At 42.5% G+C, this 26,429-nt stretch overlaps 1 protein-coding gene across 5 annotated transcripts in view; it reads right to left on the bottom strand.

Annotated features, from left to right (window-relative positions):
• Nucleotides 1-435: 435 nt before the first annotated feature.
• The window catches only part of TAOK3 (TAO kinase 3), a 179,613-nt gene continuing 153,619 nt past the window's right edge, over nucleotides 436-26,429 (bottom strand). For all 5 annotated transcript variants that reach the window (XM_042910247.1, XM_042910243.1, XM_042910245.1 and 2 more), the window contains 7 exons: nucleotides 25,676-25,912; nucleotides 23,828-23,956; nucleotides 18,287-18,490; nucleotides 10,515-10,754; nucleotides 8,830-9,042; nucleotides 2,768-2,950; nucleotides 436-1,722 (listed from right to left, as the gene is read on the bottom strand). In XM_042910247.1, coding sequence (XP_042766181.1) covers nucleotides 1,561-1,722; nucleotides 2,768-2,950; nucleotides 8,830-9,042; nucleotides 10,515-10,754; nucleotides 18,287-18,490; nucleotides 23,828-23,956; nucleotides 25,676-25,912 — 1,368 coding nt within the window. In that variant the 3' untranslated portion in view covers nucleotides 436-1,560. The remainder of the gene's footprint in view (nucleotides 1,723-2,767; nucleotides 2,951-8,829; nucleotides 9,043-10,514; nucleotides 10,755-18,286; nucleotides 18,491-23,827; nucleotides 23,957-25,675; nucleotides 25,913-26,429) is intronic.

Raw genomic sequence — 26,429 nt, forward strand, 5'->3', positions numbered from 1 at the left:
AAGTATGACTGGCACATTGGTGTGTGTGTGTGTGTGTGTGTGTGTGTGTGTGTGTGTGTGCGTGCACATGCATGCACACGTGCCTTTTTCTAAAGGGCAAAAAGGAGCAATTGACCACTTCAAACAGTGCAACATTATCTTCATCCCTGTAGAAGAACTTGGAAGATACAGCTTTACCTGAAAGTCTTGGATGGCTCTTCTTCAAGAAGCAACCAGGGCTACAGAGAATGATTTCTGGAGGGCAGGTCTCCCTCTGAATTACAAACTGGTGAACCTAGAAGGGAAACTTCCTGCTACAATAACACAGCAAGGCGATGTGATGAACACTTTTATTTACAAATATAATTAAAAGCTCTGACAGTTATCATGCTCTTCCTTGGAACCTGAAAAATGTTTTGTTTTGTTTTTTAAAGTGCATGCAAAAGAAGTAAAGCCTTTTTTTTTTTCATCATTTTTTATTGTAAGAAAATACACAGTTTGAAAGTGTGAATAATGCAATATTTATGACCAAGTTATGGGACTCAGGGAGGGGAAGGGAAATAAAGAAAAAGATCAAGATGATCTGATTGAGAGACAGTGTTGAACTCCAAATACTGAATTGGAAAAGGAGGAAGGTGGGGAGGAATAGGAGGAGGAAGTAAAAAAATTTGATCAGAGAAACAGTTAAAATACAATATGAAAATAAGTAATACCTCTCCTTAAATTCCTTCTATACACAAAATACACGATTTGCCAAAGCCCAATTTGTGCTACTGGGATTCTGTGAGCTCCTTAAGTGTATTCACATCCTCTGCAACAGCAGAAAATGATTATGATACAATCAGAATATGCTGAAGACAAGTTAAACTCTTGCCAGCAGGTTCTTAAAAATCACAAGATCTCTTCACCCCGCCCACCCCCCCGTCCCCAAAAAAGTAATAATATGTCACCACTGATATGTACATCACAATTAGTTTCTGTAAAATGTATCAAATTTTCAATCTTTAATAAAACTTTGTTTTTTTTTTATTCCTGATGAATAAATACCAAAAAAATAAAATAAAATAAAATAATGCAGCAGCTAGTTAAGGTGTAAGGCTGCGGATATTGTGTCTCTCTCCCCCTTGGCATTTATTATTATTATTATTATTATTATTATTATTTTTATTTTTATTTTTTTGCTTTACTTTCACAGATTGGTGGTAATGAGTGATTGCTTAAAGCAATATATACCCACTTTTTTGTTGTTGTTGGTTTATTGTTTTGTTAGAACTGTCTCCAAAGTTTTCACTGAAACATTTTGAATCACATCAATACTGTGACGTGTACTATGAATAGAAGAGATGGCCAGGTTTTGGCCAGCACTGAAAGTTGACACGGGGGGAGGAAGGGGCCCCTGATGGAGTAAGAATAAACAGGCACTAGTCCGACACGATGTCAGTAAGAGTAAGAGAGAGAGAGAGTGAGAGCAACGCCCGTTAAAATGGGGAATGTGGTTTTGCAGGGTCTGAATTTTTTTCTGTTTTCTTTTTTTTTTCTTTTTTTTTCTTTTTTTTTTGTAAATGGCAAAAAAATTTAATCTCATCTATAGTCCTCCTTAGGAAAATCTAATGTAACCAAATTCCCAAATCCCATTCTGAGGCTCTCCATGTCAAAAGTTTCAATCTCTCGCTCTTGCCTTTCCAATAGGTACTTTATTCTCTCGCTGCGTTCCTTCTGAAGGGCAGCCAGCTCTTCTTCAATCTGAAAAAAAGCACAAGCAAGGAGCCGCTCTTAGTGGCAGGGGTCTCCCTGCAGGCGCTCACAAACACACACATCCACACACATGCACACGTGTGACGAACGCACACCCAGGAACTAAGCGTAAACTAGACTGGGGAAGGCTGGGAGAATCCTGGGATAAACGTCTTATATCTAGTCCATCATATTTAAAATCTGCTCACAAGAGTAACGATGTTTGGGGCCCGCCTGGGGCGAGCCAGCCCTATCATTCTAGCAGACCAAGCAGCTTGGCTGATCCGGGTCAGTGTCCTGTCTCAGCAGGAGATGGCTCAGGAGAAGCTAAAAGACACTCAAGCACAATTAGACTGTGCTGCTTTCCCGTAGAGAGCCAAATGCCCCCTGGGTCATTAGCAATTTAGTTCTAGAACAGGAGCTGTGAAAATAGTCTCTTACGTTGGTCTCAGGGAAGTATCAGAAGAAGGTACAGATAACTGGTTAAGCAAATAAATGCTTAACAGCTTTTAGATGCTTTATGAAATCTTTTCTACTTCCTGTTCCTCAGCAATATTTACAGCAATGACTATTTCACTTCTGATAACATTTATTATGCGGGGCAATATCAGCTTCTCTTCCTTTTAATTTCTTTTAAAGAGCCCTGCTGGTGATTTCTTTCGGTTTAGAAATAGCTGGAAATAAAAAAACAAATCCGCATCTGGCTTCCTCGTACCATTCAGCAGCCATGCTATCCGCTCATTGTGCCTTTCACATGTGTCCTATCAACTACCGGGTGACCCATGTTGTTCTCCTGGCTGTGAAGGCAGAGGGTTTCCTAGCAGGGTAATAGAAAGAGCTTACTTAGGCTGTGGGGTCAGACTTATGCGAGTAACTTCAGCATTTGGAGCCTTAGTATCCTGCCTGTGGGATGGAGATCAGGCCTACCTCTCAGGGGTCCTAGGAGTGTAACAGCAGATAATGAGTGAACAGCGCCTGGTTTAGGTGCAGGGGCCGGGCTCCGCGAAGGGCAGCTCCCCGGGCCAGGGCCCGACCCAGAGTAGTGCTTTCGTACCTTCTGCTCAAGATGTGCCCTGCGCAGAGACACCCTCTGCTCCAGCTTCTGGAGCTCTCGCTCGTGCTGTGCCTCTGTCTGCATCTTGATCTTGCTCTGGTAGGCGTTGAGCAGCTCCATCTCCTGCTGTAGCTGTAGCCTCAAGGCCTGGCACTCAGCTTCTTGCGCCTCATCGAGCCGCAACTGTGGGGCACAAAAGACACGCGCTGTAATTCATCCCTGGCTCACAGTGCCTGCTGCCTGCCGGAAGATGCTTCCTTGTGTAGAGTGGAACAGACCCCCTCAGAACACCAGAGGCCCCGGGTACATTCAGAGTTAGAAATCAGAAATAGTGCGTTCTGCCCCATGGGCTACAAAGTTCTACAAACACATTCCTAAGGCATTCTTTCTTAAGAAAACAAACACATTCTTTCCTTAAGAAAAACTGGTTTTCTTAAAACCACAGTAGCAGGAGTCAGAGGGCTACGTGCCCCAGTGATGAAGCCGGTGGGTTTTGGATGGAGACTCCCGAGCTTGAGGTCTAGCTCCACGATTCGCTCGGGTGTGTTACCTTGAGAAGTTACCTCTCCGGGTCCCGTTTTGTTCCTCTCAAGAAAATATCAGTAATAGTTCCTACTGTCTAAGATTGGTATGAACATTAAATGAAGGAATTCACACGACATCCCAGGCATGGTTCTAGATGCATACCAAGCGCTTAGTAAATAGTAGCTGTTATCATCATTTTGGTTTTGACTAACCATTTTCATACTTATGTATCTTTAACTCTCAAACCACCATACATTGAGATATCCTTAGCTCTAAAAAAGGAGTCAAATCCCCATTACACTTGGGGCCTATCCCACAGTACACTTATGATCCTAGCAAGTGATGGCGGTCCCTACTGCTGGCCATACAAGTTGTCCTGCTGGCCAGCCAATCTAAAACTCTAGTGGTTCAAAATCTCTTCCCCACAGAAGATAGCCATGATGATCTCGAGGAGCACATTTGGGTTTGAAACGGCAAAGCCCAGATCATAAAGTAGGCCGATAGAGTGCCCCTTGCTCCCTCTAGCTCCTGAACTTTGTATTATTATACCACGCTACTGATCCTGTATGGGGAATGGGCCAAGTCAGCCAGCACAAATGCCAACCTTTCAATGAGCATAACTGAAGGTTTGGGGCTATTAGTGGGACTATGTTTTGAGATTGATGATCCTCCTGTCTTAGGCTTGGTTTTGTCTAAATCTATCAGGCCCTCAGTTTAGCTGGGAAGTTAAGAGATTAGAATCCTTGAATTAGGTAGTTCTGTCAACACTGAATTTATCCACACGTTTCTACACAGATCACTTCGCCAAGACACTTATTCTCCATTTTACACTCCCTTCCCTAATTGGTGCAATTTTTGGCAATTAGCAATATATTTCAATATCTTAAGAAACTTTTGGTATGTTATTAGAATAGTTTTAGGAAGTTATCTGCACAGTGTCTTCTTTAGTACTTTAGAGAAGTATATTACATGAACATAAAATAAATAACAATCATATCTCCATGGTATTTTCTAGTAATTAATCCTACCCAGCTTTCACTAAAATCCGCTGAAGAGGAAACCTCTTTTCTTATTTTCCCAAATGAAAGGAGAAGAGACACAAGATACGACAGTCTGCAGCAGGAGCAGCCTTACAGATAAATGCCAAAGGGTTTACTGGCTCCCAATAAAATGTATCAATTCCCTCTCAATATGGGAGTTTCCTCACCAATAAAGGGAATGAAAGTCTGTTCTTTTCTACTTGTTTCTGTTAATTGTTATGAGCCCTGGCCCAGTGGGTGAGAGGTTCGTCCTATGGGCAGTTTAGACCATTGGAACGTCTCCATCTTCTCTTCTTTCTGGCGTTCTATTATTAATGCCCGTAACTATGTTATTCTGTACCAGCTCTGCTCTGTAAAAGTGCCAGCCTAGAAATCAGAGAGGATATTCCAGTATGTGCTGTTCATCATCCCAAAGTTGCACATATCAAACCCATTAAAATGTTTTAATGAATTGTAGGTAAATATCATGTCTGTTACCTGAAGTGGATTAATGTGAATGAAAGGAGGTGATGGCAGCTTCATAACGTAATATGGCCAGGCTTACGAACTCCTCCCGAAATGGGGTCAAATCCCAGCTTCATCACTACTCAGCTAACTACCACTGTGTGAGCCCCAAAGCCAGGAGCTGGCACATTATAGCCCAAGGGCCAGATCTGACTTGCTGCCTATTTTTGTCAATAAGGTTTATTGGAACACAGACATGCTCATTCATTTATGTACCATCCAGGACTGCTTTTGCACTACAACAGCAGAGTTGAGTAGTTGTGACAGCGACCCTGTGGTTCACAAAGACTAAAATATTTATTACCTGCCCCTCTACAGAAACAGTTTGCCAACTCTTGCCCTAAGCAAGTGGCTTTACTTCAATAAACCTCAGTTTCCTTGCGGGTAAATTGGGGTTGAAACAGTAACTACTTCAAAGGTGAAAGGGGTTTCACAGGAATGAAATAACACTTAAAAATATCCAAAATAGTGGCTGGCACATGGTAAGGAGTCAGTAAAGGATAGCAGCATTTATCATGCCTACTTGTATCTCCTCCCTGCCTCAGAAGAAAGGGCATTTCCTTCCTTTTATTCAAGGGCAACTGTGAACCTATATACTTGGAGCCCATTCTGTCCATCTCTATAACAATCATTCATCAAGCACTTGGTGTATGCCAACCAGGAATTGTTGCAGATGCTAATAACACAAAGATGAACAAGATGAAAATCCTATTGGCCTTTATGTCCCTAGCAATTCTCTCTCCCCTCTCCTACCCCTGAATCTCTCCCTGTACTTTCTCATCCTGCTCCTTACTTCTATGGCAAGGGGTCTTTATCTTACCTGACTCCCAGCAGCATTTAATACCATGGATTGCCTTTTCCTTCTGGAAATCTCTCTCTTGTCTTCTGAGATACCACAGCTTCTTGGTTTTTCCCTCCCTCCTCTCCTTTCCAGCTACTCCCTCCTTCCAGCCATTATACATGGGCTCACGTCTTCCTCTAACCTCTCTTCCTAAGGAATCTCGTCTATTCCCAAGGCTGCCATTACCATCTATATGTGGATGACTCCCACCTCTACCCCTCTATTTCAGACTTCTCTCCTGAGGCCCAGACTAGCTTATCTGGTCTGCTAGAGACATCTTCACCTGGATGGTGCCCAGGCCCTCAAGCTCAGCATGACTAATATTAGCTAATGATCATTCCCTTCCCTCTTCCCCAAGCTGCTCAACTTCCCTCTTTACCACAGAGATAAGTGGCACCACCATCTACTGTTTTGTTCAAACTAGAGACTGGGAGTCATCCTTAATCTACTTCATTCTCTGTGTCCACTCTGTTACTAAATGCTTTCACTTCCACCTCCTGCTTCTCTCTCAAATTTCATCACTTTCTCCATCCCATCCCCCCTTCCGGTCTAGCCACCACTTGCTCCTGCCCAGGTAAAAGCAGCAACTACATATACACCATCCCCTGAGATCCATCTGACCATCTTCCAGGCCATTCTCTGCCTGTCACTGGACTGATTGTTTAAAAATGCAAATCTGATGTCAGTCTCCCTTCCCTCCCCCCACCACTTAATGCTATTCTATGGCCTCCCATTGCTTTTAGAATAAAGAACAAAATCCTTAAGAAAACTTACAGGCCCCTGTGTGATCTGGCCCCTATTTACCCCTCCAGTCTTACTCTCATTTGGTCTTTGACTCGTTCTCTATATTCCAAACATAATGGACTCCGAGCTCTTCAGAAGCCCCTATCTTTACAAATACAGTTCCTTTTGCCTAGATGTGCTCCCTACACCTCAGTTTAAATACTCATTGTATCTGTGAGGCCTTTCCTGACTCTCCAGACGAGCCTATGCTCCTGATTACATTGTTGGCACATTGCACTTACTCTGCCATTACACAGAGAGGACTCTTTCGACCTGCTTCCTCACTCCTCCATAAATCCAAGAAGACATGATTGATGACTGTCTTACTGTAGTACCCCAGGATGCCTAGGGCACGGTAGGCCACTCAATAAACACTTACTGGACGGACGGATGGATGGATGAATGAATACACTGACTCTTACCCTCAACCTCACGTTTAAGCCTTTCCCAAATAACAGAAGTCCTCTTTCAACTGTCTCTTCCTCTAGCTACAGTTCTGTCTCCTGTCCTTCACTGATGAGCAGCTGGGAAAAGTAATCTCATTCGTTATAAGTTTCTATCTCACTTTATAATCACGTTCTTCAACGCACTATAATGTCTTTCACTCCCACCCCTCCACTGATTGTCTGTGACACTCACTGGACAAATCCACTGCTAGGTCTCTCTGCCACATTTGAAATGATCAGCTAGAAGCTTCTGTTCTGGTGTCTATGACATGCTCTCTCCAGTTCCCCTCCCACAATGACTGTTCACCTTCTTTGGTCTGCTTCTACTCTGCTCTCAAATGGTGGTGTCCACAACTCTTCCCTTGGTCCTCTTCCTAATAAAAATCTCCTGTCCCTAGAAGGACAGGGTATTCCCAACAGCTGCAACTTCCCCGTCTAACATAACACGGATGCCTAGTTATTTGTTTTGCCTACTAACACTCTCTTGAACTATAGATCTCTATCTCTGTACCTCTCTACCTGGATACCCATCTAGCTCAGATAACACGTCCACAACTTGGTCAATTATCTGCCCAGCATCCAAACTCACCCTTCCATTTTTCTATCTTGCTAAAATCATGACCCATTCCACTGTTATTAAACCTACCTCCCAAATTAGTCACTGAGCTCCATCTATTCTAACTTCTAAATATTTCTTAAATCCTTCTGCCTCCTCACCATCTCCAGGAGGATGTTCTCAGTTCAGGCTTTCAATAGTTTTGTTCCTGGGTTATAATGGTTTCCTAACCGTCTCTTTATACCTACAGTTGCCACATTATTGCCAGTATGTTTCTAGAGCATAAATCTGATCCTGTCACTTTCCTTCTTAAAATAGCCTTCAGCAGCTCTCCACTGTTAATAGAATGATGTCCGAACTCCTGCCTTTTGAGGGTCTGATCCCCAACTATTCACCTGCTTCCCTTTATACTCCTGCCATAACAACTACTCATTGTTCTTCAAACGTGCTGTCCTCTTTGAGGCTTTGCATCTTTGCATTTACTGTTTCCTCTGTTGGGAATAACTTTTTCCTTTTCCGCCTGTTTGACAAACGATTACTCTTTAAGACTCATCTCATTGGGAAAACTTCACTGAATCACAGGCAAGCTCCCATCTTTGGGTTACCAAGACCTTTATGACCTCTCCAGTTTGGGCTCCCACCATCCTCCTTGAACTTTGTATTCAAACCGAAGTTCTTTCAGTCCCCAAATGCACACTTTCCATCTTTTGGGTCTTTGCCCACGTAGGCCCCTTTCCATGGTGCCTGTTTCCTTCAGTACATTCCTTTAAGCTCCTTGGCTCTTGCTGGGAAGGTTTCCCTAGACCACATTAGTTGTTCTTACTCATCCTCCCATAGCTCCCCATACCTCCCACTGCAAAGCACTTATTATGCTTTTTTATTATCGCTTAATTATCTGACCTTTTTGACTAACAAATAGTGTGAAGACAAGCAACCTACTGTTGCTTATGACCCTCTCTGAGGCCAGCAGAGTGCTGAACACAGATGCTTAGTAAAAGTGTATTGAATGAATGTGTCTGTGTGAGTGTGTCTTATTCATTCGTGTCTGACACTAGTTGCACAATCTTTGATGAGTGAAAAAATGATATTATGTGCAGTATCTATCCCATCTTGCCCTCAAAGTCCCTATGTGCCACGGGTCTGATTTAGCATGTTATTCCTTGAGCTCTGTCTTACAAGACACACTCCAGCAAGTATCCACATTGGCTTGGCTTTATTCAGCGTCGTCACTTCCTCGGTTCTTTGGGCAGAAAAAACGCCAATATCCTAAATTTGTGCAAGAATCATCTTGGGAACAAAAGGCTGGATCTTGAATTTTCTTGATTCCCAAAGCTCTTGAAGGTGTGGCACCAAACCTAACCACTTACCGCTTGAGAAGCCATCATTTCATTTATACTCTGTTCATACTGCTCTGCCAAAATGGCAAGTTTTCGTGTCTGCTCATCTTTCAGTGTCTTTAAGATTGTTTTGTGCTCATTCTTTGGAGTAACTTCCAACTGGTGATTCTTGAGTGCTTTATACTGTTTGGTCTGTACTTTGCAAGTGTCCTGAAACTGTTTTTTGATTTGCATTTCCATGGCCTGTGCAGACAAAAACGCAAATACGTTAGTAAGTACAGAAAACTTCCATTGTAACAATACAATACAGGTGCTGGGACCCGTTGTTTTTTGGTGCAGGGACCCACATTGCTAGTCAGTAATGATGAAAATAATACATATGACACAGGTAAGAGTTAACTGCCAGTACTTTCTGTCTTATATTAAATACATAGAAGTAATTTTGAATTTACAAACGGATTTAAAAAAATGAACCACTACAAGGAGATCACAACTCTAAGCAGATTGTAGAACTACTGAACTAAACTACGAAGCTTAGTTTGTTGAAAGCCTGCTCATTATTTTAATGGCTTCCTCGTCAAAATCTTCAGTGTCTTCTATTGTTTGTTGTTTTCTCCCCCTATTATTTTTGGTCATCTCTCCCCGCCCAACCCAACCCATTTCCAGGTGAGAAAGGGGGTGGCAATGTACAAGCTGGCTGTCACTGCTCTGCATTTCCTTGACAAATCAACAAAGAACATCTGGGTAATACCTCACATCATAATCCAATGCCACTGGATTTCAGCCTAAGTGTAAAGGGAAAAGTGATTTTAGATTTCTTCCCCCATGAAGAAGTTAGACGTTCACGTGGCAATATCAAATATGCATTTTGGCAAGGAGGAGGTAGGCCGTATTACTTGAGTCCTGAAGGTGTTCATCAGGTTGCCTCATGGTCACACGTGCATATCACGAACACTTAGAGTTGCGATGACAGAGATCACTAATTAGACAGGTTAGGATTTGGCAGGTTAGGCAGGAGCATGGCCACTGTGGGGCTGGCCTTGTATCTCTGTCATCACTGACAGCGACCCCCTTGACATACAGCAATGGCTTAGTCCACAGAGCCTGTGAATCAGCAGTCAGCTAAAATTATCTGCACGCAGTGAGGCCCAAAGGAATTCCAAATCTCTAGTGCAGGGTCTGGCACATGTAGATTCACTCTTCACTCCCATGCAGATGTCACTACTCTTACACTACAATCATACTCTTTCCTACCAAGCTTGGATGTAGCTTTAGTCTTTCTCAATATAGAGGCACTCAACGTAGTTACTACCAATAATCCAGCATGACAGATGAAATCTCTCTGCCATACACCTGCTAGGTAACTTCCTCATCTCCTGGGATTAGAACCACGGGCTGCTGTCTGTCCGCAATTTACCATTTTAAAGAGGGCAGGACATGAAGGGGTCAGAGAAACTGCAGGCCATTATACAAAGAAACATGGAGAGATCATCCAGTACAATGGTTTCAAAGCAGCATCTCCTCAGGCGTTTGTTATATACGGCCTCTGTGCTTCACTTCTGGAGATTCTGATTCCGTGGGTGTGGGGCCCAGAAATTCGTAATTTTGAGGAGTTGCCCAGGCACATCTGACAGTCCTCCAGGCGCAGGGACTACGTAATCCAGCACAACTGTATCCTGGAGCACAAATAGGGAACCACTTCCGTTTCCTCTTACCTTTAAGTTTTTTGGCTGTTGCCGAAGTTCCATGACATGCTTTCTGTGCAGTTCCCTTTCTCGCCTCTTATTGTACTCCAGCTGGTTTTCCAGTTCAGTCTGGTGCTGTAGACGGATCAGGTCCATGCGTAGCTTCTGTAACGTGTGCAGCTGCCTGTACTCCAGCTCTCGCGTAGACTCATCATGTCGGATTAGCATGGCATGTTCCATCTCCTTCTGGGTCCTCTTTTTATTTAGTTCCTGCATTCAGGAGCAAAAGATACATGGCGAGAGGTGACTGGAGGTGAATTAGAAGGAATGCACCACTAAGCGAGAGATGGCGAGGAATCGCACTACTAACAGTCTCTTAATTAATAAGCCCATTAGCGCTCCGCAGCACGACTCAGCGAGATTAGATTAACTGTCCCTGGAGGTTTAGGTTCTGTTTGTGGGTCCATCACTTTACAAGATGGGCAACTTCACAGCCATCACAACTACACCAGCTGTAAAGTGGGAATAATTCCACCTGACCCCTTCTTATCTCCTAGAGCTGCCATGAACCCTCCTCAGGTGAGGTCTCCTGCAGAGATCTAAGTACATTTTTCTTCAGTTACACCACTGGTTCTCAATATGGGCTGCCCATTAAAATCATGTGAAGAACCTTTGCAAGTTTAAGATGCCTCAATCCTACAACCTGAAGTTCTGATAACTGTCTGGGGTGGGACCCTGACATCACTATAGTTAAGAGTTCTCTAGGTGAATCTAACATGTAGTCAGACTTGAAAATCACAGACTTAAACTGGCAATGTCTGCAATACTCTTAGTTTTCTTGGAAAAAAAAACCCATTTTTGCATGTATTAGAAGTAGGCCAATGATCTGTTTTTTAAAATCTCAGAGTAGGGGAGCCTGGGTCACTCAGGTGGTTAAACACCCAACTTCGACTCAGGTCATGATCTCATGGCTAGTGAGTTCGAGTCCCACGTTGGGCTCTGTGTTGAGTGTGGAGCCTGCTTTGGATTCTGTGTCTCCCTCTCTCTCTGCCCCTTCCTTGCTCATGCTCTGCCTCTGTCTCTCAAAAATAAGTAAACATTAAAAAAAATCTCAGAGTAAGGGCAGGCTGGGAAAAAACAGATGAGATCTCTCGTCTTCCATTTTTTCCATTAGTCTGTTTAATGATTGCTGGATCAAATCATTCTGTTCTTTCCAGTTCTACTCATGTCTGTCTGTCTTTCTTTTCTTTTACTTTTTGTCCTGCCTTGTATGTTTGTTTTTCTGTCTTTAAGGGGGGAAAGAAAGAAAGAAAACTAGAAAAAAAAAAAAAAGAGAGAGGTAGTCGGGTGATACCTTTTCACTCACCAGTTCAAGAATATTTCCTAAATGGCACCATATCCAAGATCTGAACCCTGTGCTCTGGGTACTTAAAAATGTTTACTAAGCCATGATTCTGTCCTCAACTTGCTAACACTCTAGTAGGGAAGTGTACTACACAGTTGTTGAAGTGCTATATGCTCAACTCACAGCCAAGTGAATCAATCCGTTTTCTCTCCTGGGAATTTGGAATTGGGATGCAGAGACAGTTAGCCTCTAAGTGTGGCTGGAACTGAGGGGCATATAAAAACTACATATGTGGTGGCCACCCACTGCTATGTGGGCTGAGGGTTAGAGAAAGCTGGACTTCAGAACATAAAGAATGAAAAAGAAGACAGACATGCAGGGAATATGCTGATGCCCATATTCCTAACTGGTAAGCTGTCCTGTACACCAGCTGTATTATTGCTATTGGGTTTTACAAAATATTTCTATATTTCTGTAATGAATTCCCTGGTTTTGGCTTAAACGAGCTCAAATAAATTTTACTAACATACAGACAAAAGAACCTTAATTAACACAAGGAAGTAGGTTTTACGTATAAATTAAAAAAAAGAGAAAGAACAATGTTGAAAGTGGTAAGTGCTATAAAAGAGGCAAACTTTATGCTGTAAGATTTCTGCAGAGGTTGGTATTACTATTAGTTAAGAAGGTCAAGGAAAGAAGAAGGCTTGTGAGTTGGACTTTCAGTTAGAACAAGAGTGCCTCTCTTCTCTGATGGCATCCACTATGGGAGAAAATGCAAGTCATTTATTTTCATACAATATCAATAACATGTGTATATTGGTGTTGGTGAGAATATCTTGCATACTTGGGCCTTGTATGCATTTGAAGAGAAGTCCTTGAAACAGCACAGCATCTATTACTGGAGCAAAGTCCCTAATCACTCATTTGTTTATTCAACAAATATTTGTTGCACACGTCCTATGTGTCAGGCACTGCTGTAGGCACTAGGGATAGAGCCATGAACAAGTACATCCCCTCAGGGAGCATGTTTGCTAGTGGGGAAATATCTAAAGTATAAATGCAATTTGTATTTGTTTTAAGGGAAAAAGATAATCTCCTAGAGCATCGCTCCCCATTCCCTCCTGCATTTTGCTTTCCCTAGTTTTATTTTTCTTCTACCTGGACCATCAAATGGTCTTCTTTTAAAAACCAATAACTGGCCCCTAGGTGGCACCAAAGGATGGCGAGGCCTCAGAGACTAAAGCTATTCTAGGCCAGTGACCAAGAGAAAAGCCAAGGAAAGCCCTTTAAATTGGTAGAGGTCCTGTTCCTAGATTACTATTTCATTTTTAACCTTTGAGTACCAGGTCTCCCAATACTGGACACTTATTTCATTACATGTTTTCCTACACTGAGAAGTCCAAACTGAGTCTGGGCTGCCCAGAACCCCGAAACATATGGGGGGGACAAAATACAAGACAAAGCAAACAACACTTTCAGAAGAGATCAAACGGTTTCCTTTACGTCTAACGGGATGTTTCAGGATGCTAGCCACAGGATATCTGCAACTGAAATGCCAGGGCTACAGGTGACTGGTTTTAATAACATGCCACCCAGCTAATTCTGATGTATTGTAAAGTTTGAGAAGTGACAGGAAAATATTCAGGGTGTATGAGTCAGTCATTATGTATGATGTTGGGCAAGCCTTTTAATATATGTTTTAGTTTCCTCACGTGTAAAGTGAGGATAACAGTACCTACACCATGAACTATGATTCTTTGTGAAGAAATGAAAGATCATAAGAACATGCTTTGGAACATATTAACGTATCATTATTATTTTTCTGTATTCAGAAGGGAAAATGTGCATATAATATCTCAAATCTAGTGTTTATAAATGATTTAAAAAGTGAGAGAAACACGATAATGAATTCATACATCTGGGTTGCTGAGACATAAGTTGATAAGCTGCCATTATTATTATTATTATTATTATTATTATTTTGACTTTTTATGAGCCTATTGCTGTGCCTACATAAAAAAGTGTAATGTGCTTTCAGTTTTTAAAGGTGATTTCTTGCATCTCATTCCATGCCCACTGCAACCCTATGAGGTGTTAAGATTGCAAGGACTTACCCCTTTTACCTGTGACAGTAAAACATTTGGGAATTGAGAGACTAACATAAGATCATTCAATTTCCATAAAGCAGAACTAAGGCTAAAGCTCAGGTTTGGGGATTTTCAACAGTTCCCATTAAAAGATGTCCCAGAGAATGGTTTACGTTTTCCTGCGTTACGCTGTCTTTCAGCCTGTGACACAATATTCTGAAGAATCCCTCTGTTCTGGCTAGACACGATGCAGGGGTTGTTTCATCTGTACAAATGACACAACGTACTGTGCGCCCATGTGCACACCTTTAGCTCATACCAATTAAATAAAGTGAGCTGAACAAAAACAAAAGCAGATTTAATGTACGAGTGATTTTGCCCACAACGCACTCCACGCCTATATGCCCTGGAGGCGGTTTAAGCTGAGAGACACGAGGGCCCCCTTTCCCTTGGCTCACATCACATGCTGTGTGCATCTCCCCAAGCTGAGAGAGAGCTTAGTGTCAAAACACATGTACTTTTCATACACCACGGCCCCTGAACACATCACCATACTATATAAGACCCTACGTCCTGTGTAAGCTGTGAATCCAGGCCGTGTCCCATAATAAACCCTTCCCAGCCACGATCCAAGTGCTACTGACTTCTTTAAAGCGAGTTGATCTCGCTCAAGTAAAACATTTTGTCCTCATGCCCGATGAGGCTGAGTAAGAACTAGAGTTCAGACTTTTAATGGAGATGTTGTTAGCCTATGACATTTAACGCTTTCTTAGTTTCAGTTCTTGGTTTCATAACTGGTTAGAAAATACGAGCATCTGTGATGACAGAGGAAGAGGCTCAACCCAGTCTATGGTGGTCCTTTTAAACGTTTCCATTAATTAAAAGGATTGCTCATACTCAGTTTTGGCAAAGAAATAGAAAGACAAGTGCTCTTTTTGGTGGGAGTAAAACCCCTAGAGGGCAGTTTGGCAATATCTATTAAAATTTTACATATATACACTGTGACCCAGAGACTCCACTTCTGAGGATATATCCTACAAAATATTTGCATATATGTAAAAAGATCTGTGTACAAAGATGCTCCCTGTGGCACTGTTAGTAATATTATAAAACGTCAACAAAATATCCACTGAGAAGTATGTCATTAAATAAATAATTTTATAGCCATACCCCCAGGGTTTACTATTAATGGTTAAAAAGAACCACATAGGGCTGTATGTCCTAGAGAGTAAATGAGAAAAAGAAAGAGAAGAGTTACAAAACAGTATACTAGACATTTTTGTAGGTTCAGTATCCATTTCCCTTCTCTTGTTAACAGGCTCCTCTTTTTGCTTGAGAAACTCCTCTACCCTATCTGTAATCAGAGAGTAGCCCTCCTAGGAATTTGAATCTGAAGCTGAAATGATACAAAGATTAAATATGGTGGGAGGAAATACAACCAAATGGCAGTGCTCTGAGGAATGTCCATTAGGCTCTTGCTCTCTAGGTCACAGAGTTTGCTTTTCCAGCTTGATTCTTCATCTTTTCCAGCTTGGTTCTTCACCGCTGTTATCTACCGCATATCCTTCCAATAAATTCCTTTCCACGCTCATGCAGCCAGAATTTGTTTCTATGGCTTGCAAATCAAATAAACCCACTGATACTAATGTAACCTTATTTTTGTAAAGTTAAAGTTTTATATAAGCTGAATGTATGAGTACATACATACAAGGAAAAAGAAATCTGGAAATACAGATGCCAAATTAATGGTAGTCAGGGTAGACACTGGGTGGCATGGAATTATCAAGAACTTTCACTACTCAACTATGTATTTTTCTGTGTTTGTCTTTTGTTTCAATGTTCTTGCATTACTTTTGTACATAAAAACTTAGACTCTTAAAAAAGTACCCTTATAAGAGTTATTCTTCACTCAGTTGATTAGAACCTGATTCTAGTGAAGTCACAAATAACATTCTCTATAACTTTTGAGGAATAATTTTCTTCTACAGCTTTTATTGGCACTGATCGTTCCCTTGGCTTTACACTTCTTCCAAATATGTGCTATCAGAATAGAAATAACTGCCAGGTGAAAAGAATCCCAAACATCTTATTTCCAAATGGCTACTGGGCTTTTTCATTCAGGCTTTTTCGCCTTCTAACAAATATGGCAACATGTCTAATATGGAATTAATCAGTTTCTTACTGTCACCTCTCTCTAAGCTTCTCTGTCTCTGACCAAATTTACATGTAACCAAGCCTTGAACCCTAGAAATAACTTTGATTCTACCCTCATCTTTCCTCTCATATCCTACGGTGTGCTAAATCCTGTTTATTTTATATTCAAAATACGTTTCAATTCCGCCTGTTGGACACGTGCCACCATCATCTTTGTCTGTGCCCTATTTCCTACCACCTGATCACTTTGCTTGCAGTTTCTTCCCCCTAACCCAATGTTTCTCAACCTTCTTCTTCTTGTCTTTTTTTTTTTTTTTCTTTTTCCATTATCATCATTTTTATGTTTTCATCACCAGGAGCTTTCTAGGTTTTCCCCTCCCCTAAAAGGTGAATGAACACTACCTGATACACTGTATATCCCTGTATGTACTGTGGCCATTGTAATATCTGAGACCGCTCTCCCACAAGAGCCTACGCTTACTCCCCCGGGGGCAGTACCACCCCCCACTGAGAATGCGTGCTAGAATCCATCTGTGAACTGCCATCAACCAAACTGGGCTAATCTCTCTAACGCACAGTATTAGCATATCACTCACTGCCTGGCTCAAAAATGTGCAGCGGTTTGTCTCTCTTCCAATGAGACAAGACAACACAGACAAAGGGCTTGGGCCTGGCTCATTGCATGTATTTGATAAATTTTAGTTTGCTCCATCCTTCTTCCCTCCCAGTTGAATGCTGCCCCCCAAGGAGCTCAGGATGTACCGATGCTCATTCCATAAACGAGACTTTGGTGCTTCTTTCCCTCGCGCAGACGAACACTGGGTTTTTCGCAGACTTTGATATTTTTACCATGCTAGCTCATTTGTGAGGGTTTCCCTGATTACTCCAGGTCACAACGATTTCTTACTGAACTTTGTATCTGCGACTGAGTCACATTCTGTGCTCATCTCAGTGAATAATGTCTTATTCATCCAGTTTCCCAAATTAGAAACTTTGAAGCCATTTTTGACCCCTCTCTCTCCCGAAATTCTTATGCCGTTTGGTTGGAATTACTGTCAGTTCTGCTTCAGAAATGTCACTCAGATCCAATCTCCCCCCATGCCTCTTCCAGGTGGACCTAGAGAAAGAACGTCCTGGCTGACCTCACTGTACTTGGCTTCTTCCTGCTGTAGCCTAGCCTCACACTGGTGCACTAGGTCTTTCAAAGAAAACTCTCCTCACTCCCCTGCTGCAACCCCTAGGACGGTGATGCAACTGCCTTCAGGCTAAAATGGAAATAACATGTCTTAACAAGGAAGGCCCTCTGCATTCTGCTTCTGACTCCCCTTGTTCTGACATTCCACTTCGTACACCCCAAACACTCAGCTTCTCACCAGGCCCTGAGCCCTCTCAGCCCTTTCATGGCTGTATTCCCAGGACGCTTCATTTATAGGTCCACTGTTGTACCTGACCTGTTACATTGTAACCAGCCTGTCACATGTCTGTTTCTCCTCAGACTTAGGCTGCTGGAAGGCGGGATGTATACACAACAACTCCGCAGTCCTGGCATCACCAGCACAACGCCTGGCACTAAGGTGGCACCGGATGCCTGAATGACTTAACTGTAGAGCATCATACCATCACTTTGTGTTTCACGTGGAGCCACAAAAACACAACTGTTTGACACGCAGGCTGAAGGCAGAAATTCTCTATTTTACTTCCTTTGATTCTCCACCGCATACTATAGCTTATAATAGGTGTTCGATAAAACTGTGACATTTATTTGGAAAATGTTGATTCCTCGTTCTGTAAATGGGCTTTCTTCTTCTACTCAGTGGTGAATTCATTCCCTGACTACTTTTGCATACCTGCTTTGGGTCAGGCGTGTCAATAAAGACTATAAACATGGGGTGCCTGGGTGGCTTAGTCGGTTGAGCGTCCGACTTCGGCTCAGGTCACCATCTCGCAGTTTGTGGGTTCGAGCCCCATGTCAGGCTTTGTGCTGACAGCTCGGAGCCTGGAACCTGCTTCGGGTTCCGTGTCTCCCTCTCTCGCTCCGCCCCTCCCCAGCTTGCACTCTGTTTTTCTGTCTCTCAAAAATAAGTAAACATTAAAAAAAAAAAAAAAAAAAGACTATAAACGTGAAGGATTTAAGGCCGGACAAACAGACAGGGACGATCCTCACAAAGCCTACTGTCTCGTAAGTCAGGGATGGCGGTTATGAATGTAATAAATACCTCCCGAATGTTCTGCTGCTCCACCTCGTGCCGCTTGATCATTATTTTCCGCTTGAAGAAACGACAGTTTTTGTCGTAGTACAGTCTCTGCTGGGTGAGAAGGTGGGCTTCCTCTTCAGCCTGCGTGTGCTGCAAGTTCTCTTTATGCTTGGATATCCGCTCTTGCTTTTCTTTCTTGGGTGTGCTATGGTCCTCATTCATCTCCTTCACAAAAAGAGGAACAAAACAAAGCAAAACAAAAAACTTGCTGGTCTCATCGAGCAAAGGAACTGATAGTTTCTTACAATATGGTAGATGAAATTGCTGGGAAAGCAACTGAGAACAAGGACAGGAATACTTGGTGCTGCAATCCTTCTCTCCCAACTTGCATTTACTGATTATTTAAGTGCCAGGGAGGCCTGCTACTTCCCAGGTCTCTGGCTTCTCAGCCTCGGAAATAACCGGCTCCCTCATTCAATCAACGTACACTTACTGAGTTCTCATCATGTGACAGGCACTGTGCAAGGCACAAGGATGCAACGGTAAGCAAAAGAACACGATAACCACCATCGTGGGGCGCCACAATGTGGAATCAGTAATTAATCAAAGAACCAGAGAAATGAACCGAAAATTACTGCCACAGCTGCCGTGCAGGTGGAGGACTTGGTTCTACAAGGATGTTTATTTAAAAGAACCTATTTGAGGGGCGCCTGCGTGGCTCAGTCGGCTAAGCGCCAGACTTCGGTTCAGGTCACGATCTCACGGTTTGTGAGTTCGAGACCCGCGTCGGGCTCTGTGCTGACAGCTCGGGGTCTGGAGCCTGCTTGGGATTCTGTGTCTCCCTCTCCCTCTGCTCGCACTCTGTCTCCATCTCTGTCTCTCAAAAAATGAACACACATTAAAAGATTTTTTTTTTAAAGAATATATTGGATCTCGGTAAAAACTAAGCTGAAATTTGAAAAACTTGTAGGAGCTAACCAATGAAAGAGGAGAAGGGAGAAAACTCTGGGCAGAGGAAATGGCATGTGCTAAATCAGGTGGGTTATTTGAAACATGGTGCAACTGAGGAGCGGAGAGAAGGCCCAGGGTGGTGGGTGCAGTGTGACATGAGATGAAGCAGGATCCTCAGAGGCCTCATAGGCCAAGTTAAGGACACTGATCTGTAGCACAGGAGAAAAGGATTTTATACATGTGGGAGTGACAGGATGAGATGCATCTCGAAAAGATAACCTGCTGCCATGTGGAGCAAGAGTAAAGAAGACAAGGCTGGGAGAAGCAGACAGATTTCACAGGCAGGAGGTAACTCTGCAAATGTCTCTAGTGTAAATTTCAGAAAGCATTCCTTTTTTTGTTAAGTTTGTTTGTTTGTTTATTTTGAGAGAAAGAGAGAGAATGCACACATGCACGGGGGAGGGGCAGAGAGAAAGAGAGAGAGAGAATCCCAAGCAGGCTCTGCACTGTCAGCGCAGAGCCCAATGCAGGGCTTGAACCCACGAACTGTGAGATCATGATCTGAGCCAAAGTCAGATGCTTAACCGACTGAGCCTCCCGGGTGCCCCAGGAAAAAAGTATCCTTTACTTGGTATGAGTGGGTAAATGAACCATTTCCAAAAGGACAAAATTCATAACTACTCTAGACCATAAGGGTAAAGAGAAGAAAGTGGGGAATTGGAACCCTTAAGATGTTACTTTACTCTATGGAGGAAGCAAGAAGACCATTTTTAGAGAAAGCACAGTGCACTCTTTTTTGTTCATATTGTTCATACCAACAGCTTGATCTATAAGATTCGGCTGACTGCTTAGTGAAAATCTCCTTCAAATGCTAATATCTATTTTACCTGATGTTTTGTGATATGGACACCAACACTATTTACAGTATGCTTGCCCTTAAACAAGAAGTCCTTGTAAATCAATTTTCAACTTTCCTGTTCTAGTGAAGTCTTGAGTGAAACAGCAGAGTCAACAAGAGAGCAGGCTGCATGGAGCATGGAGTAAACTGGGATCACATCAGCGAGGCTGGGTGACTCGTCTCCTGATGCCATGACTTCACTACTAGGTTTGGCATTAACCACTACATTGCACACCCAAATCCAAATGTGACCGTGAAAACGCACTCCTGGGGCACTTGCGTGGCTCAGTCGGTTGGGCGTCCGACTCTTGAGTTTGGCTCAGGTCATCATGTCACAACTGCGGGATTGAGTCCTGCGTCAGTCTGTGTGCTGGGTGTGGAGCCAGCTTGGAATTCTCTCCCTCTCCCTCTGCCCCTCCCTCGCTTGGGCTTGCTTTTTTGCTCACTCGAGCACTCTCTCTCTCTCTCTCTCAAAAACAAAAACAAAACAAAAAAACAAAAAACAAAAACAAGCAAACCTCACTCTAAAATCAAGAATAAATTCTTTCTGTAGGGAAGTGAGTGTGGCTTTAACATACAACATGAGGGATCCCTGTGGTGATGGAAATGTTCTGTGTCTTGACTATCAATGTCAATGTCTTGTTTGTGATATTGCATTACACTTGAGCAAGATATTACAGTGGGGGAAACTGGGTAATCGGTATACTGGATCTCTCTGCATTGTTTCTTGCAACTGCATGTGAATCTATAATTGTCTCAACATAAAAAGTTTACAAATTTCTAGTATTTTACAAATACTAGAAACTGTTATTATAAAATGTTATTGTTTATCAAAAAAAAAAGAATAAATTATTTCTGGACCATCTGTCATCCTGTATCGCTCACACCCCTGTCATCTATCAAACAGTGAGGATAACGGAGATTGTTCTGTCACTCCAAGGGCAATACCTTTAATATATCAATATCTAAATATATGTGCCACCTTACATAGAACTAAGCTTTACTTCATAAGGGGGATTAGCCTTGCACAGAAAGGCTTATTGAGGCTATCTCAAACTGAGTTTAGGCTTGTTTTTCTTCATGAGCGTGTTGAAAGGCTTATAAGTTTAGGCCTGTGGTTTCCTGCACTCATAAATCTGAGTACCAAAAATAGCCTATGCCTGAGGACTGAGTGAGGATTCTCAAATGCTGTTCTGTGGGAGAATCTTCTACAGGCTGAGTTCATGCAATCTCCAAATACCTTAGTATTATAAAAGTTCAAAATGGTGGCTGCAGTCACAAAGTGTGGCCGCAGAAAGTGAGTGAACGCATAGTGTTAGACATCAGAATGTAACTGCAAATGAGAACATTTTAAATTTCTTAGGGAAAAGTCAATGTTATCCTGTGATCCAGTAACATCTTTCCATCATGATGTAATAATTAGGCTCAAGCAATAACTCAGAGAAAATAGACAGAATATGAACCTTCTTAGTTAGGCTATTTCTCCCTACAGTCTGGTTTTCTTTTCTTTTTCTTTTTTTTTTTTTTTTTTTTTTTTTTAATTTTTTAATGTTTATTGTTGAGACAGAGAGAGAGAGACAGACAGACCATGAGCAGGGTAAGGGCAGAGAGAGAGACACACACAGAATCTGAAGCAGGTTCCAGGCTCCATGCTGTTAGTACAGAGCCTGATGCGGGGCTCAAACCCACGAACCGGAAGATCATGACCTGAGCTCAAGTTGAACGCTTAACTGACTGAGCCACCCAGGCACCCCCAGTCTGGTTTTCTAGACCTTATAGTGTCAGAGATTTTTCCCAGTTAGGCAGTGGGGATTAAATACAAAATTCTGTCAGTCCCAACAATCACCAGTGGCTCATCTGGGCAGCACTAAACATCCTGAGGCTCACCCCCACCCACTTGCTTTCACTTCCTAATTAAAAAAGAATTGGAGAGGAGCCTTGCTAAGTCCCATATTGTTAATGGAGACTATGAGCTCCAATAAATTATTTTACAAACTGAAAGAATGTCCCATACTGAATTTTATTAAACCTTAATACACCAGTAGTCTACAAATCAGAAATGCTAAGTCTTATGAGAAGGAAAGTCTAGGGAATTGTAGGCAATTCACCTATAAGCACTGGTGGGAGAACTGAAAAAATGTGAGCTTTCAGGTCACATTGCAGTTCCCCAGGAGGACTCTCCATGTCCACTAATGGTCCACAACCAAACTTTCAGGAATCAATCATTCATTTATCAGAGATTCACATGTACCAGGTGCAGGGATACAATCATGGGCAAGAAGAAAAAAAAAAAAAAAAAAGGATAACTGAAAACTAGTGTTATGAAATCAGAGGCACCTGTCTCGGTTGAGGCAGTCAGGAAACGCTTCCCTGGGGAAATGATGTTTAAGTTAAGGTATTAATAAACAATCCTAAGTCTTACAAGGAGGGGAGTAAGAATTAATAGCGGAGGGAAAGATTGGGGGTCGAGGGTGGGGGTGGAGAGAACATCCTGGTAAAAGAAACAGTCTTCTCCAAAGATCTTGGAGAAAAGTGGAACTTGATACATCTGAAGAACCAAAAGGTGACCATAGTGGCAGGAGCAGTGAAGAGTCAGGGGTAGAGAAAACAGGTGGGGGAACAGCGGTGTGAGACGACACTGGAGGGGAGGCTAGCAGCCGATCACTTCGGGATTTCTAGTATTTTGATCTATCCTAAGAGCAACGGGAAGCCAATGGACTGTTACAATCATGAGGTTGTATGATGAGACTTATGGTTTGAAAAGATCACTCTGGCTGAAGTGGCTGAAGAATAAACTGGAAGTCGGCAAGAATGGTTTAGAGTTAGATCAATGATTCTTAAAATCTGATGCCTGGGGGAGCCAGGGTGGTTCAGTCAGTTAAGCATCTGACTTCGTCTTCGATTCAGGTCATGGTCTCAAGGTTTGTGGGTTAGAGCCCCATGTCGGGCTCTGTGCTGACAGCTCAGAGCCTGGAGCCTGCTTTCGATTCTGTCTGTCTCTCTCTCTCTCTCTCTCTCTCTCTGCCCCTCCCCCACTTGTGCTCACTCTCTCTCTCTCTCTCTCTCAAAAATAAATAAATAAACATAAAAAAAAAATCTGATGCCTTGGACTAGCAGCATCAGCATCACTTGGGAATTTGTTAGAAATGCACATCTCAAATTCCACCCAGACCTACTGAATCAGGAAATCTAGGGGTGAGTTAGCAATCCATTTTAATAATCCGTTTAGGTGATAAAAGTTTGAGAATCAGGGGCTCCTGGGTGGCTCAGTTGCTTAAAGTTCCAACTTTGGGTCAGGTCATGATCTCACGGTTCGTGGGCTCGAGCCCCACATCAGGCTCTGTGCTGACAGCTCACAGCCTGGAACCTGCTTCGGATCCTGTATCTCCCTCTCTCTCTGCCCCTCCCCCACTCATGCTTTGTCTTTCTCTCTCTCTCAAAAATAAATAAACACTAAAAAAATTATTGAAAAAAAGACTCAATGATTTAGACTGTTGATCACAATGTAAGGTTAGTCAATTTTAAGTTCCAACCATTCTTTTTTTTTTTTTTAAAGATTTTATTTTTAAGTAATCTCTACACCCAACATGGGGTGTGAATTTATAACCCAGAGATCAAGAATCACATATTCCACCGACTGAGCCAGCCAGGAGGCCCTTAAATTCAAAGCACTCTAATGGCAAATTGGTGATGACAATTATTGGTACTCTTACCTCTTTTATTTTTTCCTTACAAATCTTATACTGCTTCTTCTGACTTTCCAAGAAAGTTGTCAAATCTTTCTTCTGCTGGGCCAAGATCTGTTGCTGGAACTTCTTTTCATCTGCTGCAGCTACCTTTGCCTGATAAAATGACATATACAATCTAGGATAAATTGTTCTTCACACAGAATTCAGTTGCCTGTATTCTCCAATGCATGAAAAGAGTCCATAAGCGCTGAATAATGTAATGTTTTTTGAACAAAGAATTAATAAAAAACAAAATAAGGAAATGCCTGCTCTGATTCTCTTGTATCTTAAAAAAAATGGAAATGTTTACCATTGAAAAACATTCCCAACTATGGGAAAAATATGAAGGTAAGCCATAAACATGTTTTATTGAACACACACAAAATACATGGGATGAAAAGTGAACTAAGGATTATAATAAAAGTTTTTTTTTTTCTTTTTGTATTGTAGGTAGCTCACAGGTTAAATTATAAAAATGGATAAGTAACTATGGCCAGTTTTCTTCCAAGAACCTAACTCTAATTGATTAATTATTTCAACTATTGGATTTCTGGGTAGAGTCATCTCTAGTACAACAGGCAAAGCTAATAATACTTCGTTTTCTTAGGCACCTGCTACAATCCACAACAGTCAGACACTGGGACATTTTGAGGGCTCCCAAATGGATAGAACACAGACCAAATAAAAGATAACCCAAAAAACGTTGGCTCCTGAAAGTTACCAAATCTGTGTGTCAGGGGACCATTATGTCAGCACATACGTAAGATGAGGTACTTAGGAGACAGAGAAGGGATTATGCTTCATGGTTCTTTTTATGTATCTTTTCACCTTTAGCTTCCATTATCAACAGTTTTCCCATTATTAACAACTCTCTTTACATCTTTACCAAACCAAATCCCCAAGAAAGAGTCTGACTGGTTTATTTAACCAATATCATCCCTGTTTGGGCAGAGGTTTTTCAGGCTAGGCTGCCTCACAGGTTGATGGCTGTTGGGGGAAAGCTGCTTCTGCAGTTCTGATGTTCCCTTCCATGTGGAGAAGAGCTTAATTACCGAGACACCCCTGGCACTCTGTCCCCAGTCACTCCATTCCCAGAGAGCACACGTTCACCCCTGCTTTCCCACACTATGTAAGTCTTACAGGGGGTGGCATGGAAGGCGACTGGTTTAGTGCTTCCAGTGCCTAGATAGGTGAGTCTGTTTAGTTTTGTCCAGTATTATTAATGCATTTCCCTTCAGACATAAATCACTTCTCCCATTTAACACTTAGCAGTAATCAAAGTCATATTTTGATTCTCTGCCTTACTCTCTCCTCTGTTTTAAAAATTGGTTTAGGACCTGGGTGGGGAAGAGAGATGTCTCCTAGAAGATGTAAGCAATAGCCAGGTTAATTACTCGCTGCCATTGGTCAGGTGCCCATTCCTAGTCCAGTGAAGCCAGGGACTGTCACCACTAAAAGGGACTATTTGTAGGGCAGTTTTCTTTTGAAGAGGACTGTGGGTGTGGCAGGCACAGTGGCAGGTCTTAACTCTGCAAGTTTCTGTAGGATAGAAGTCCCTTGTTTCTTTTTATTTGTACCCAGACCCCCTCAAGGGATTGACTCCCAGAATGCATTTGCATAGACAAGAACGTAACATATACCTGCAGTAACTGTTCTAACTTTTATTGACGATTTTAAGTAGCCCCACAAAACCTAACTCCTCTTAACTATCACCACAAAGCAACATTGTCCCTCCAACACCAAAAAGCACACCTCTCCTGCCTCCTGCTCGCGTGAGGCCACTGGAGCAGGCTTGGCCCGGTTACAGCACAAGGCAGGAGCGTGCACACTGACCTCCTTCTCTATGATAGCCACTTGCTTCTTGGCCAGCTTCTCCAGCTCGATGGACGAGTTGTTGGCATGCGTCTCCACCTCCTTCTGTAGCTTGAGGCGGTGCTCGTCCATCTCAGCCTTCAGCTTGTTCTCCAGGGCGATCAGCTGCTTCTGGTGCTGGCGCCGCATCCGCTTATAACCTGACATCTGTTCCCGCAACTCGTTCTCCTGCTCATGCTCATGGATCTGTCGTGTAACCTGATTTGGGTCGGGGAACAGGACTCAGGTAACCAGATTCATGGAAGACAAACTTTCAGGCAAAGTAGAGGAGCCCTCTGGCATAATTCTATCACTGCCACCATCAACTTACCTATTGGCTGAATGCTCACCTGTACCAGGTGCTATTTTGTATGCTCTTTATATTCTTGATCCCTAATCCTGAAAACCATCTCATTCACGCACTCATTTTACTCATTAATGAGGTAGGTGTTACCACCCCCAATTTGTAGATGAAGAAATTGAGACTTGAGGGAGTTCGTTTATTCATTCAGCCGAACTATATTTACATATTTTTGATATATCATGATACGTATTCTCAAGGTCATATAGCTAGTAAGGCACAGAGCTGGGATTCAGACCCAGGTCTGTCAGGTTCCAGAGTTACACTATTTCTACTACACCAGGATTCCTCAACCTCAACACTATTGACAATGAGCTGGATGATTCTTTGAAGGGCTATCCTTGCATTGTAAGATATTTAACAGCATCTCTGGCC

Source organism: Panthera leo, chromosome D3 (genome assembly GCF_018350215.1).
Source record: "Panthera leo isolate Ple1 chromosome D3, P.leo_Ple1_pat1.1, whole genome shotgun sequence".
Lineage (NCBI taxonomy): Eukaryota > Metazoa > Chordata > Mammalia > Carnivora > Felidae > Panthera > Panthera leo.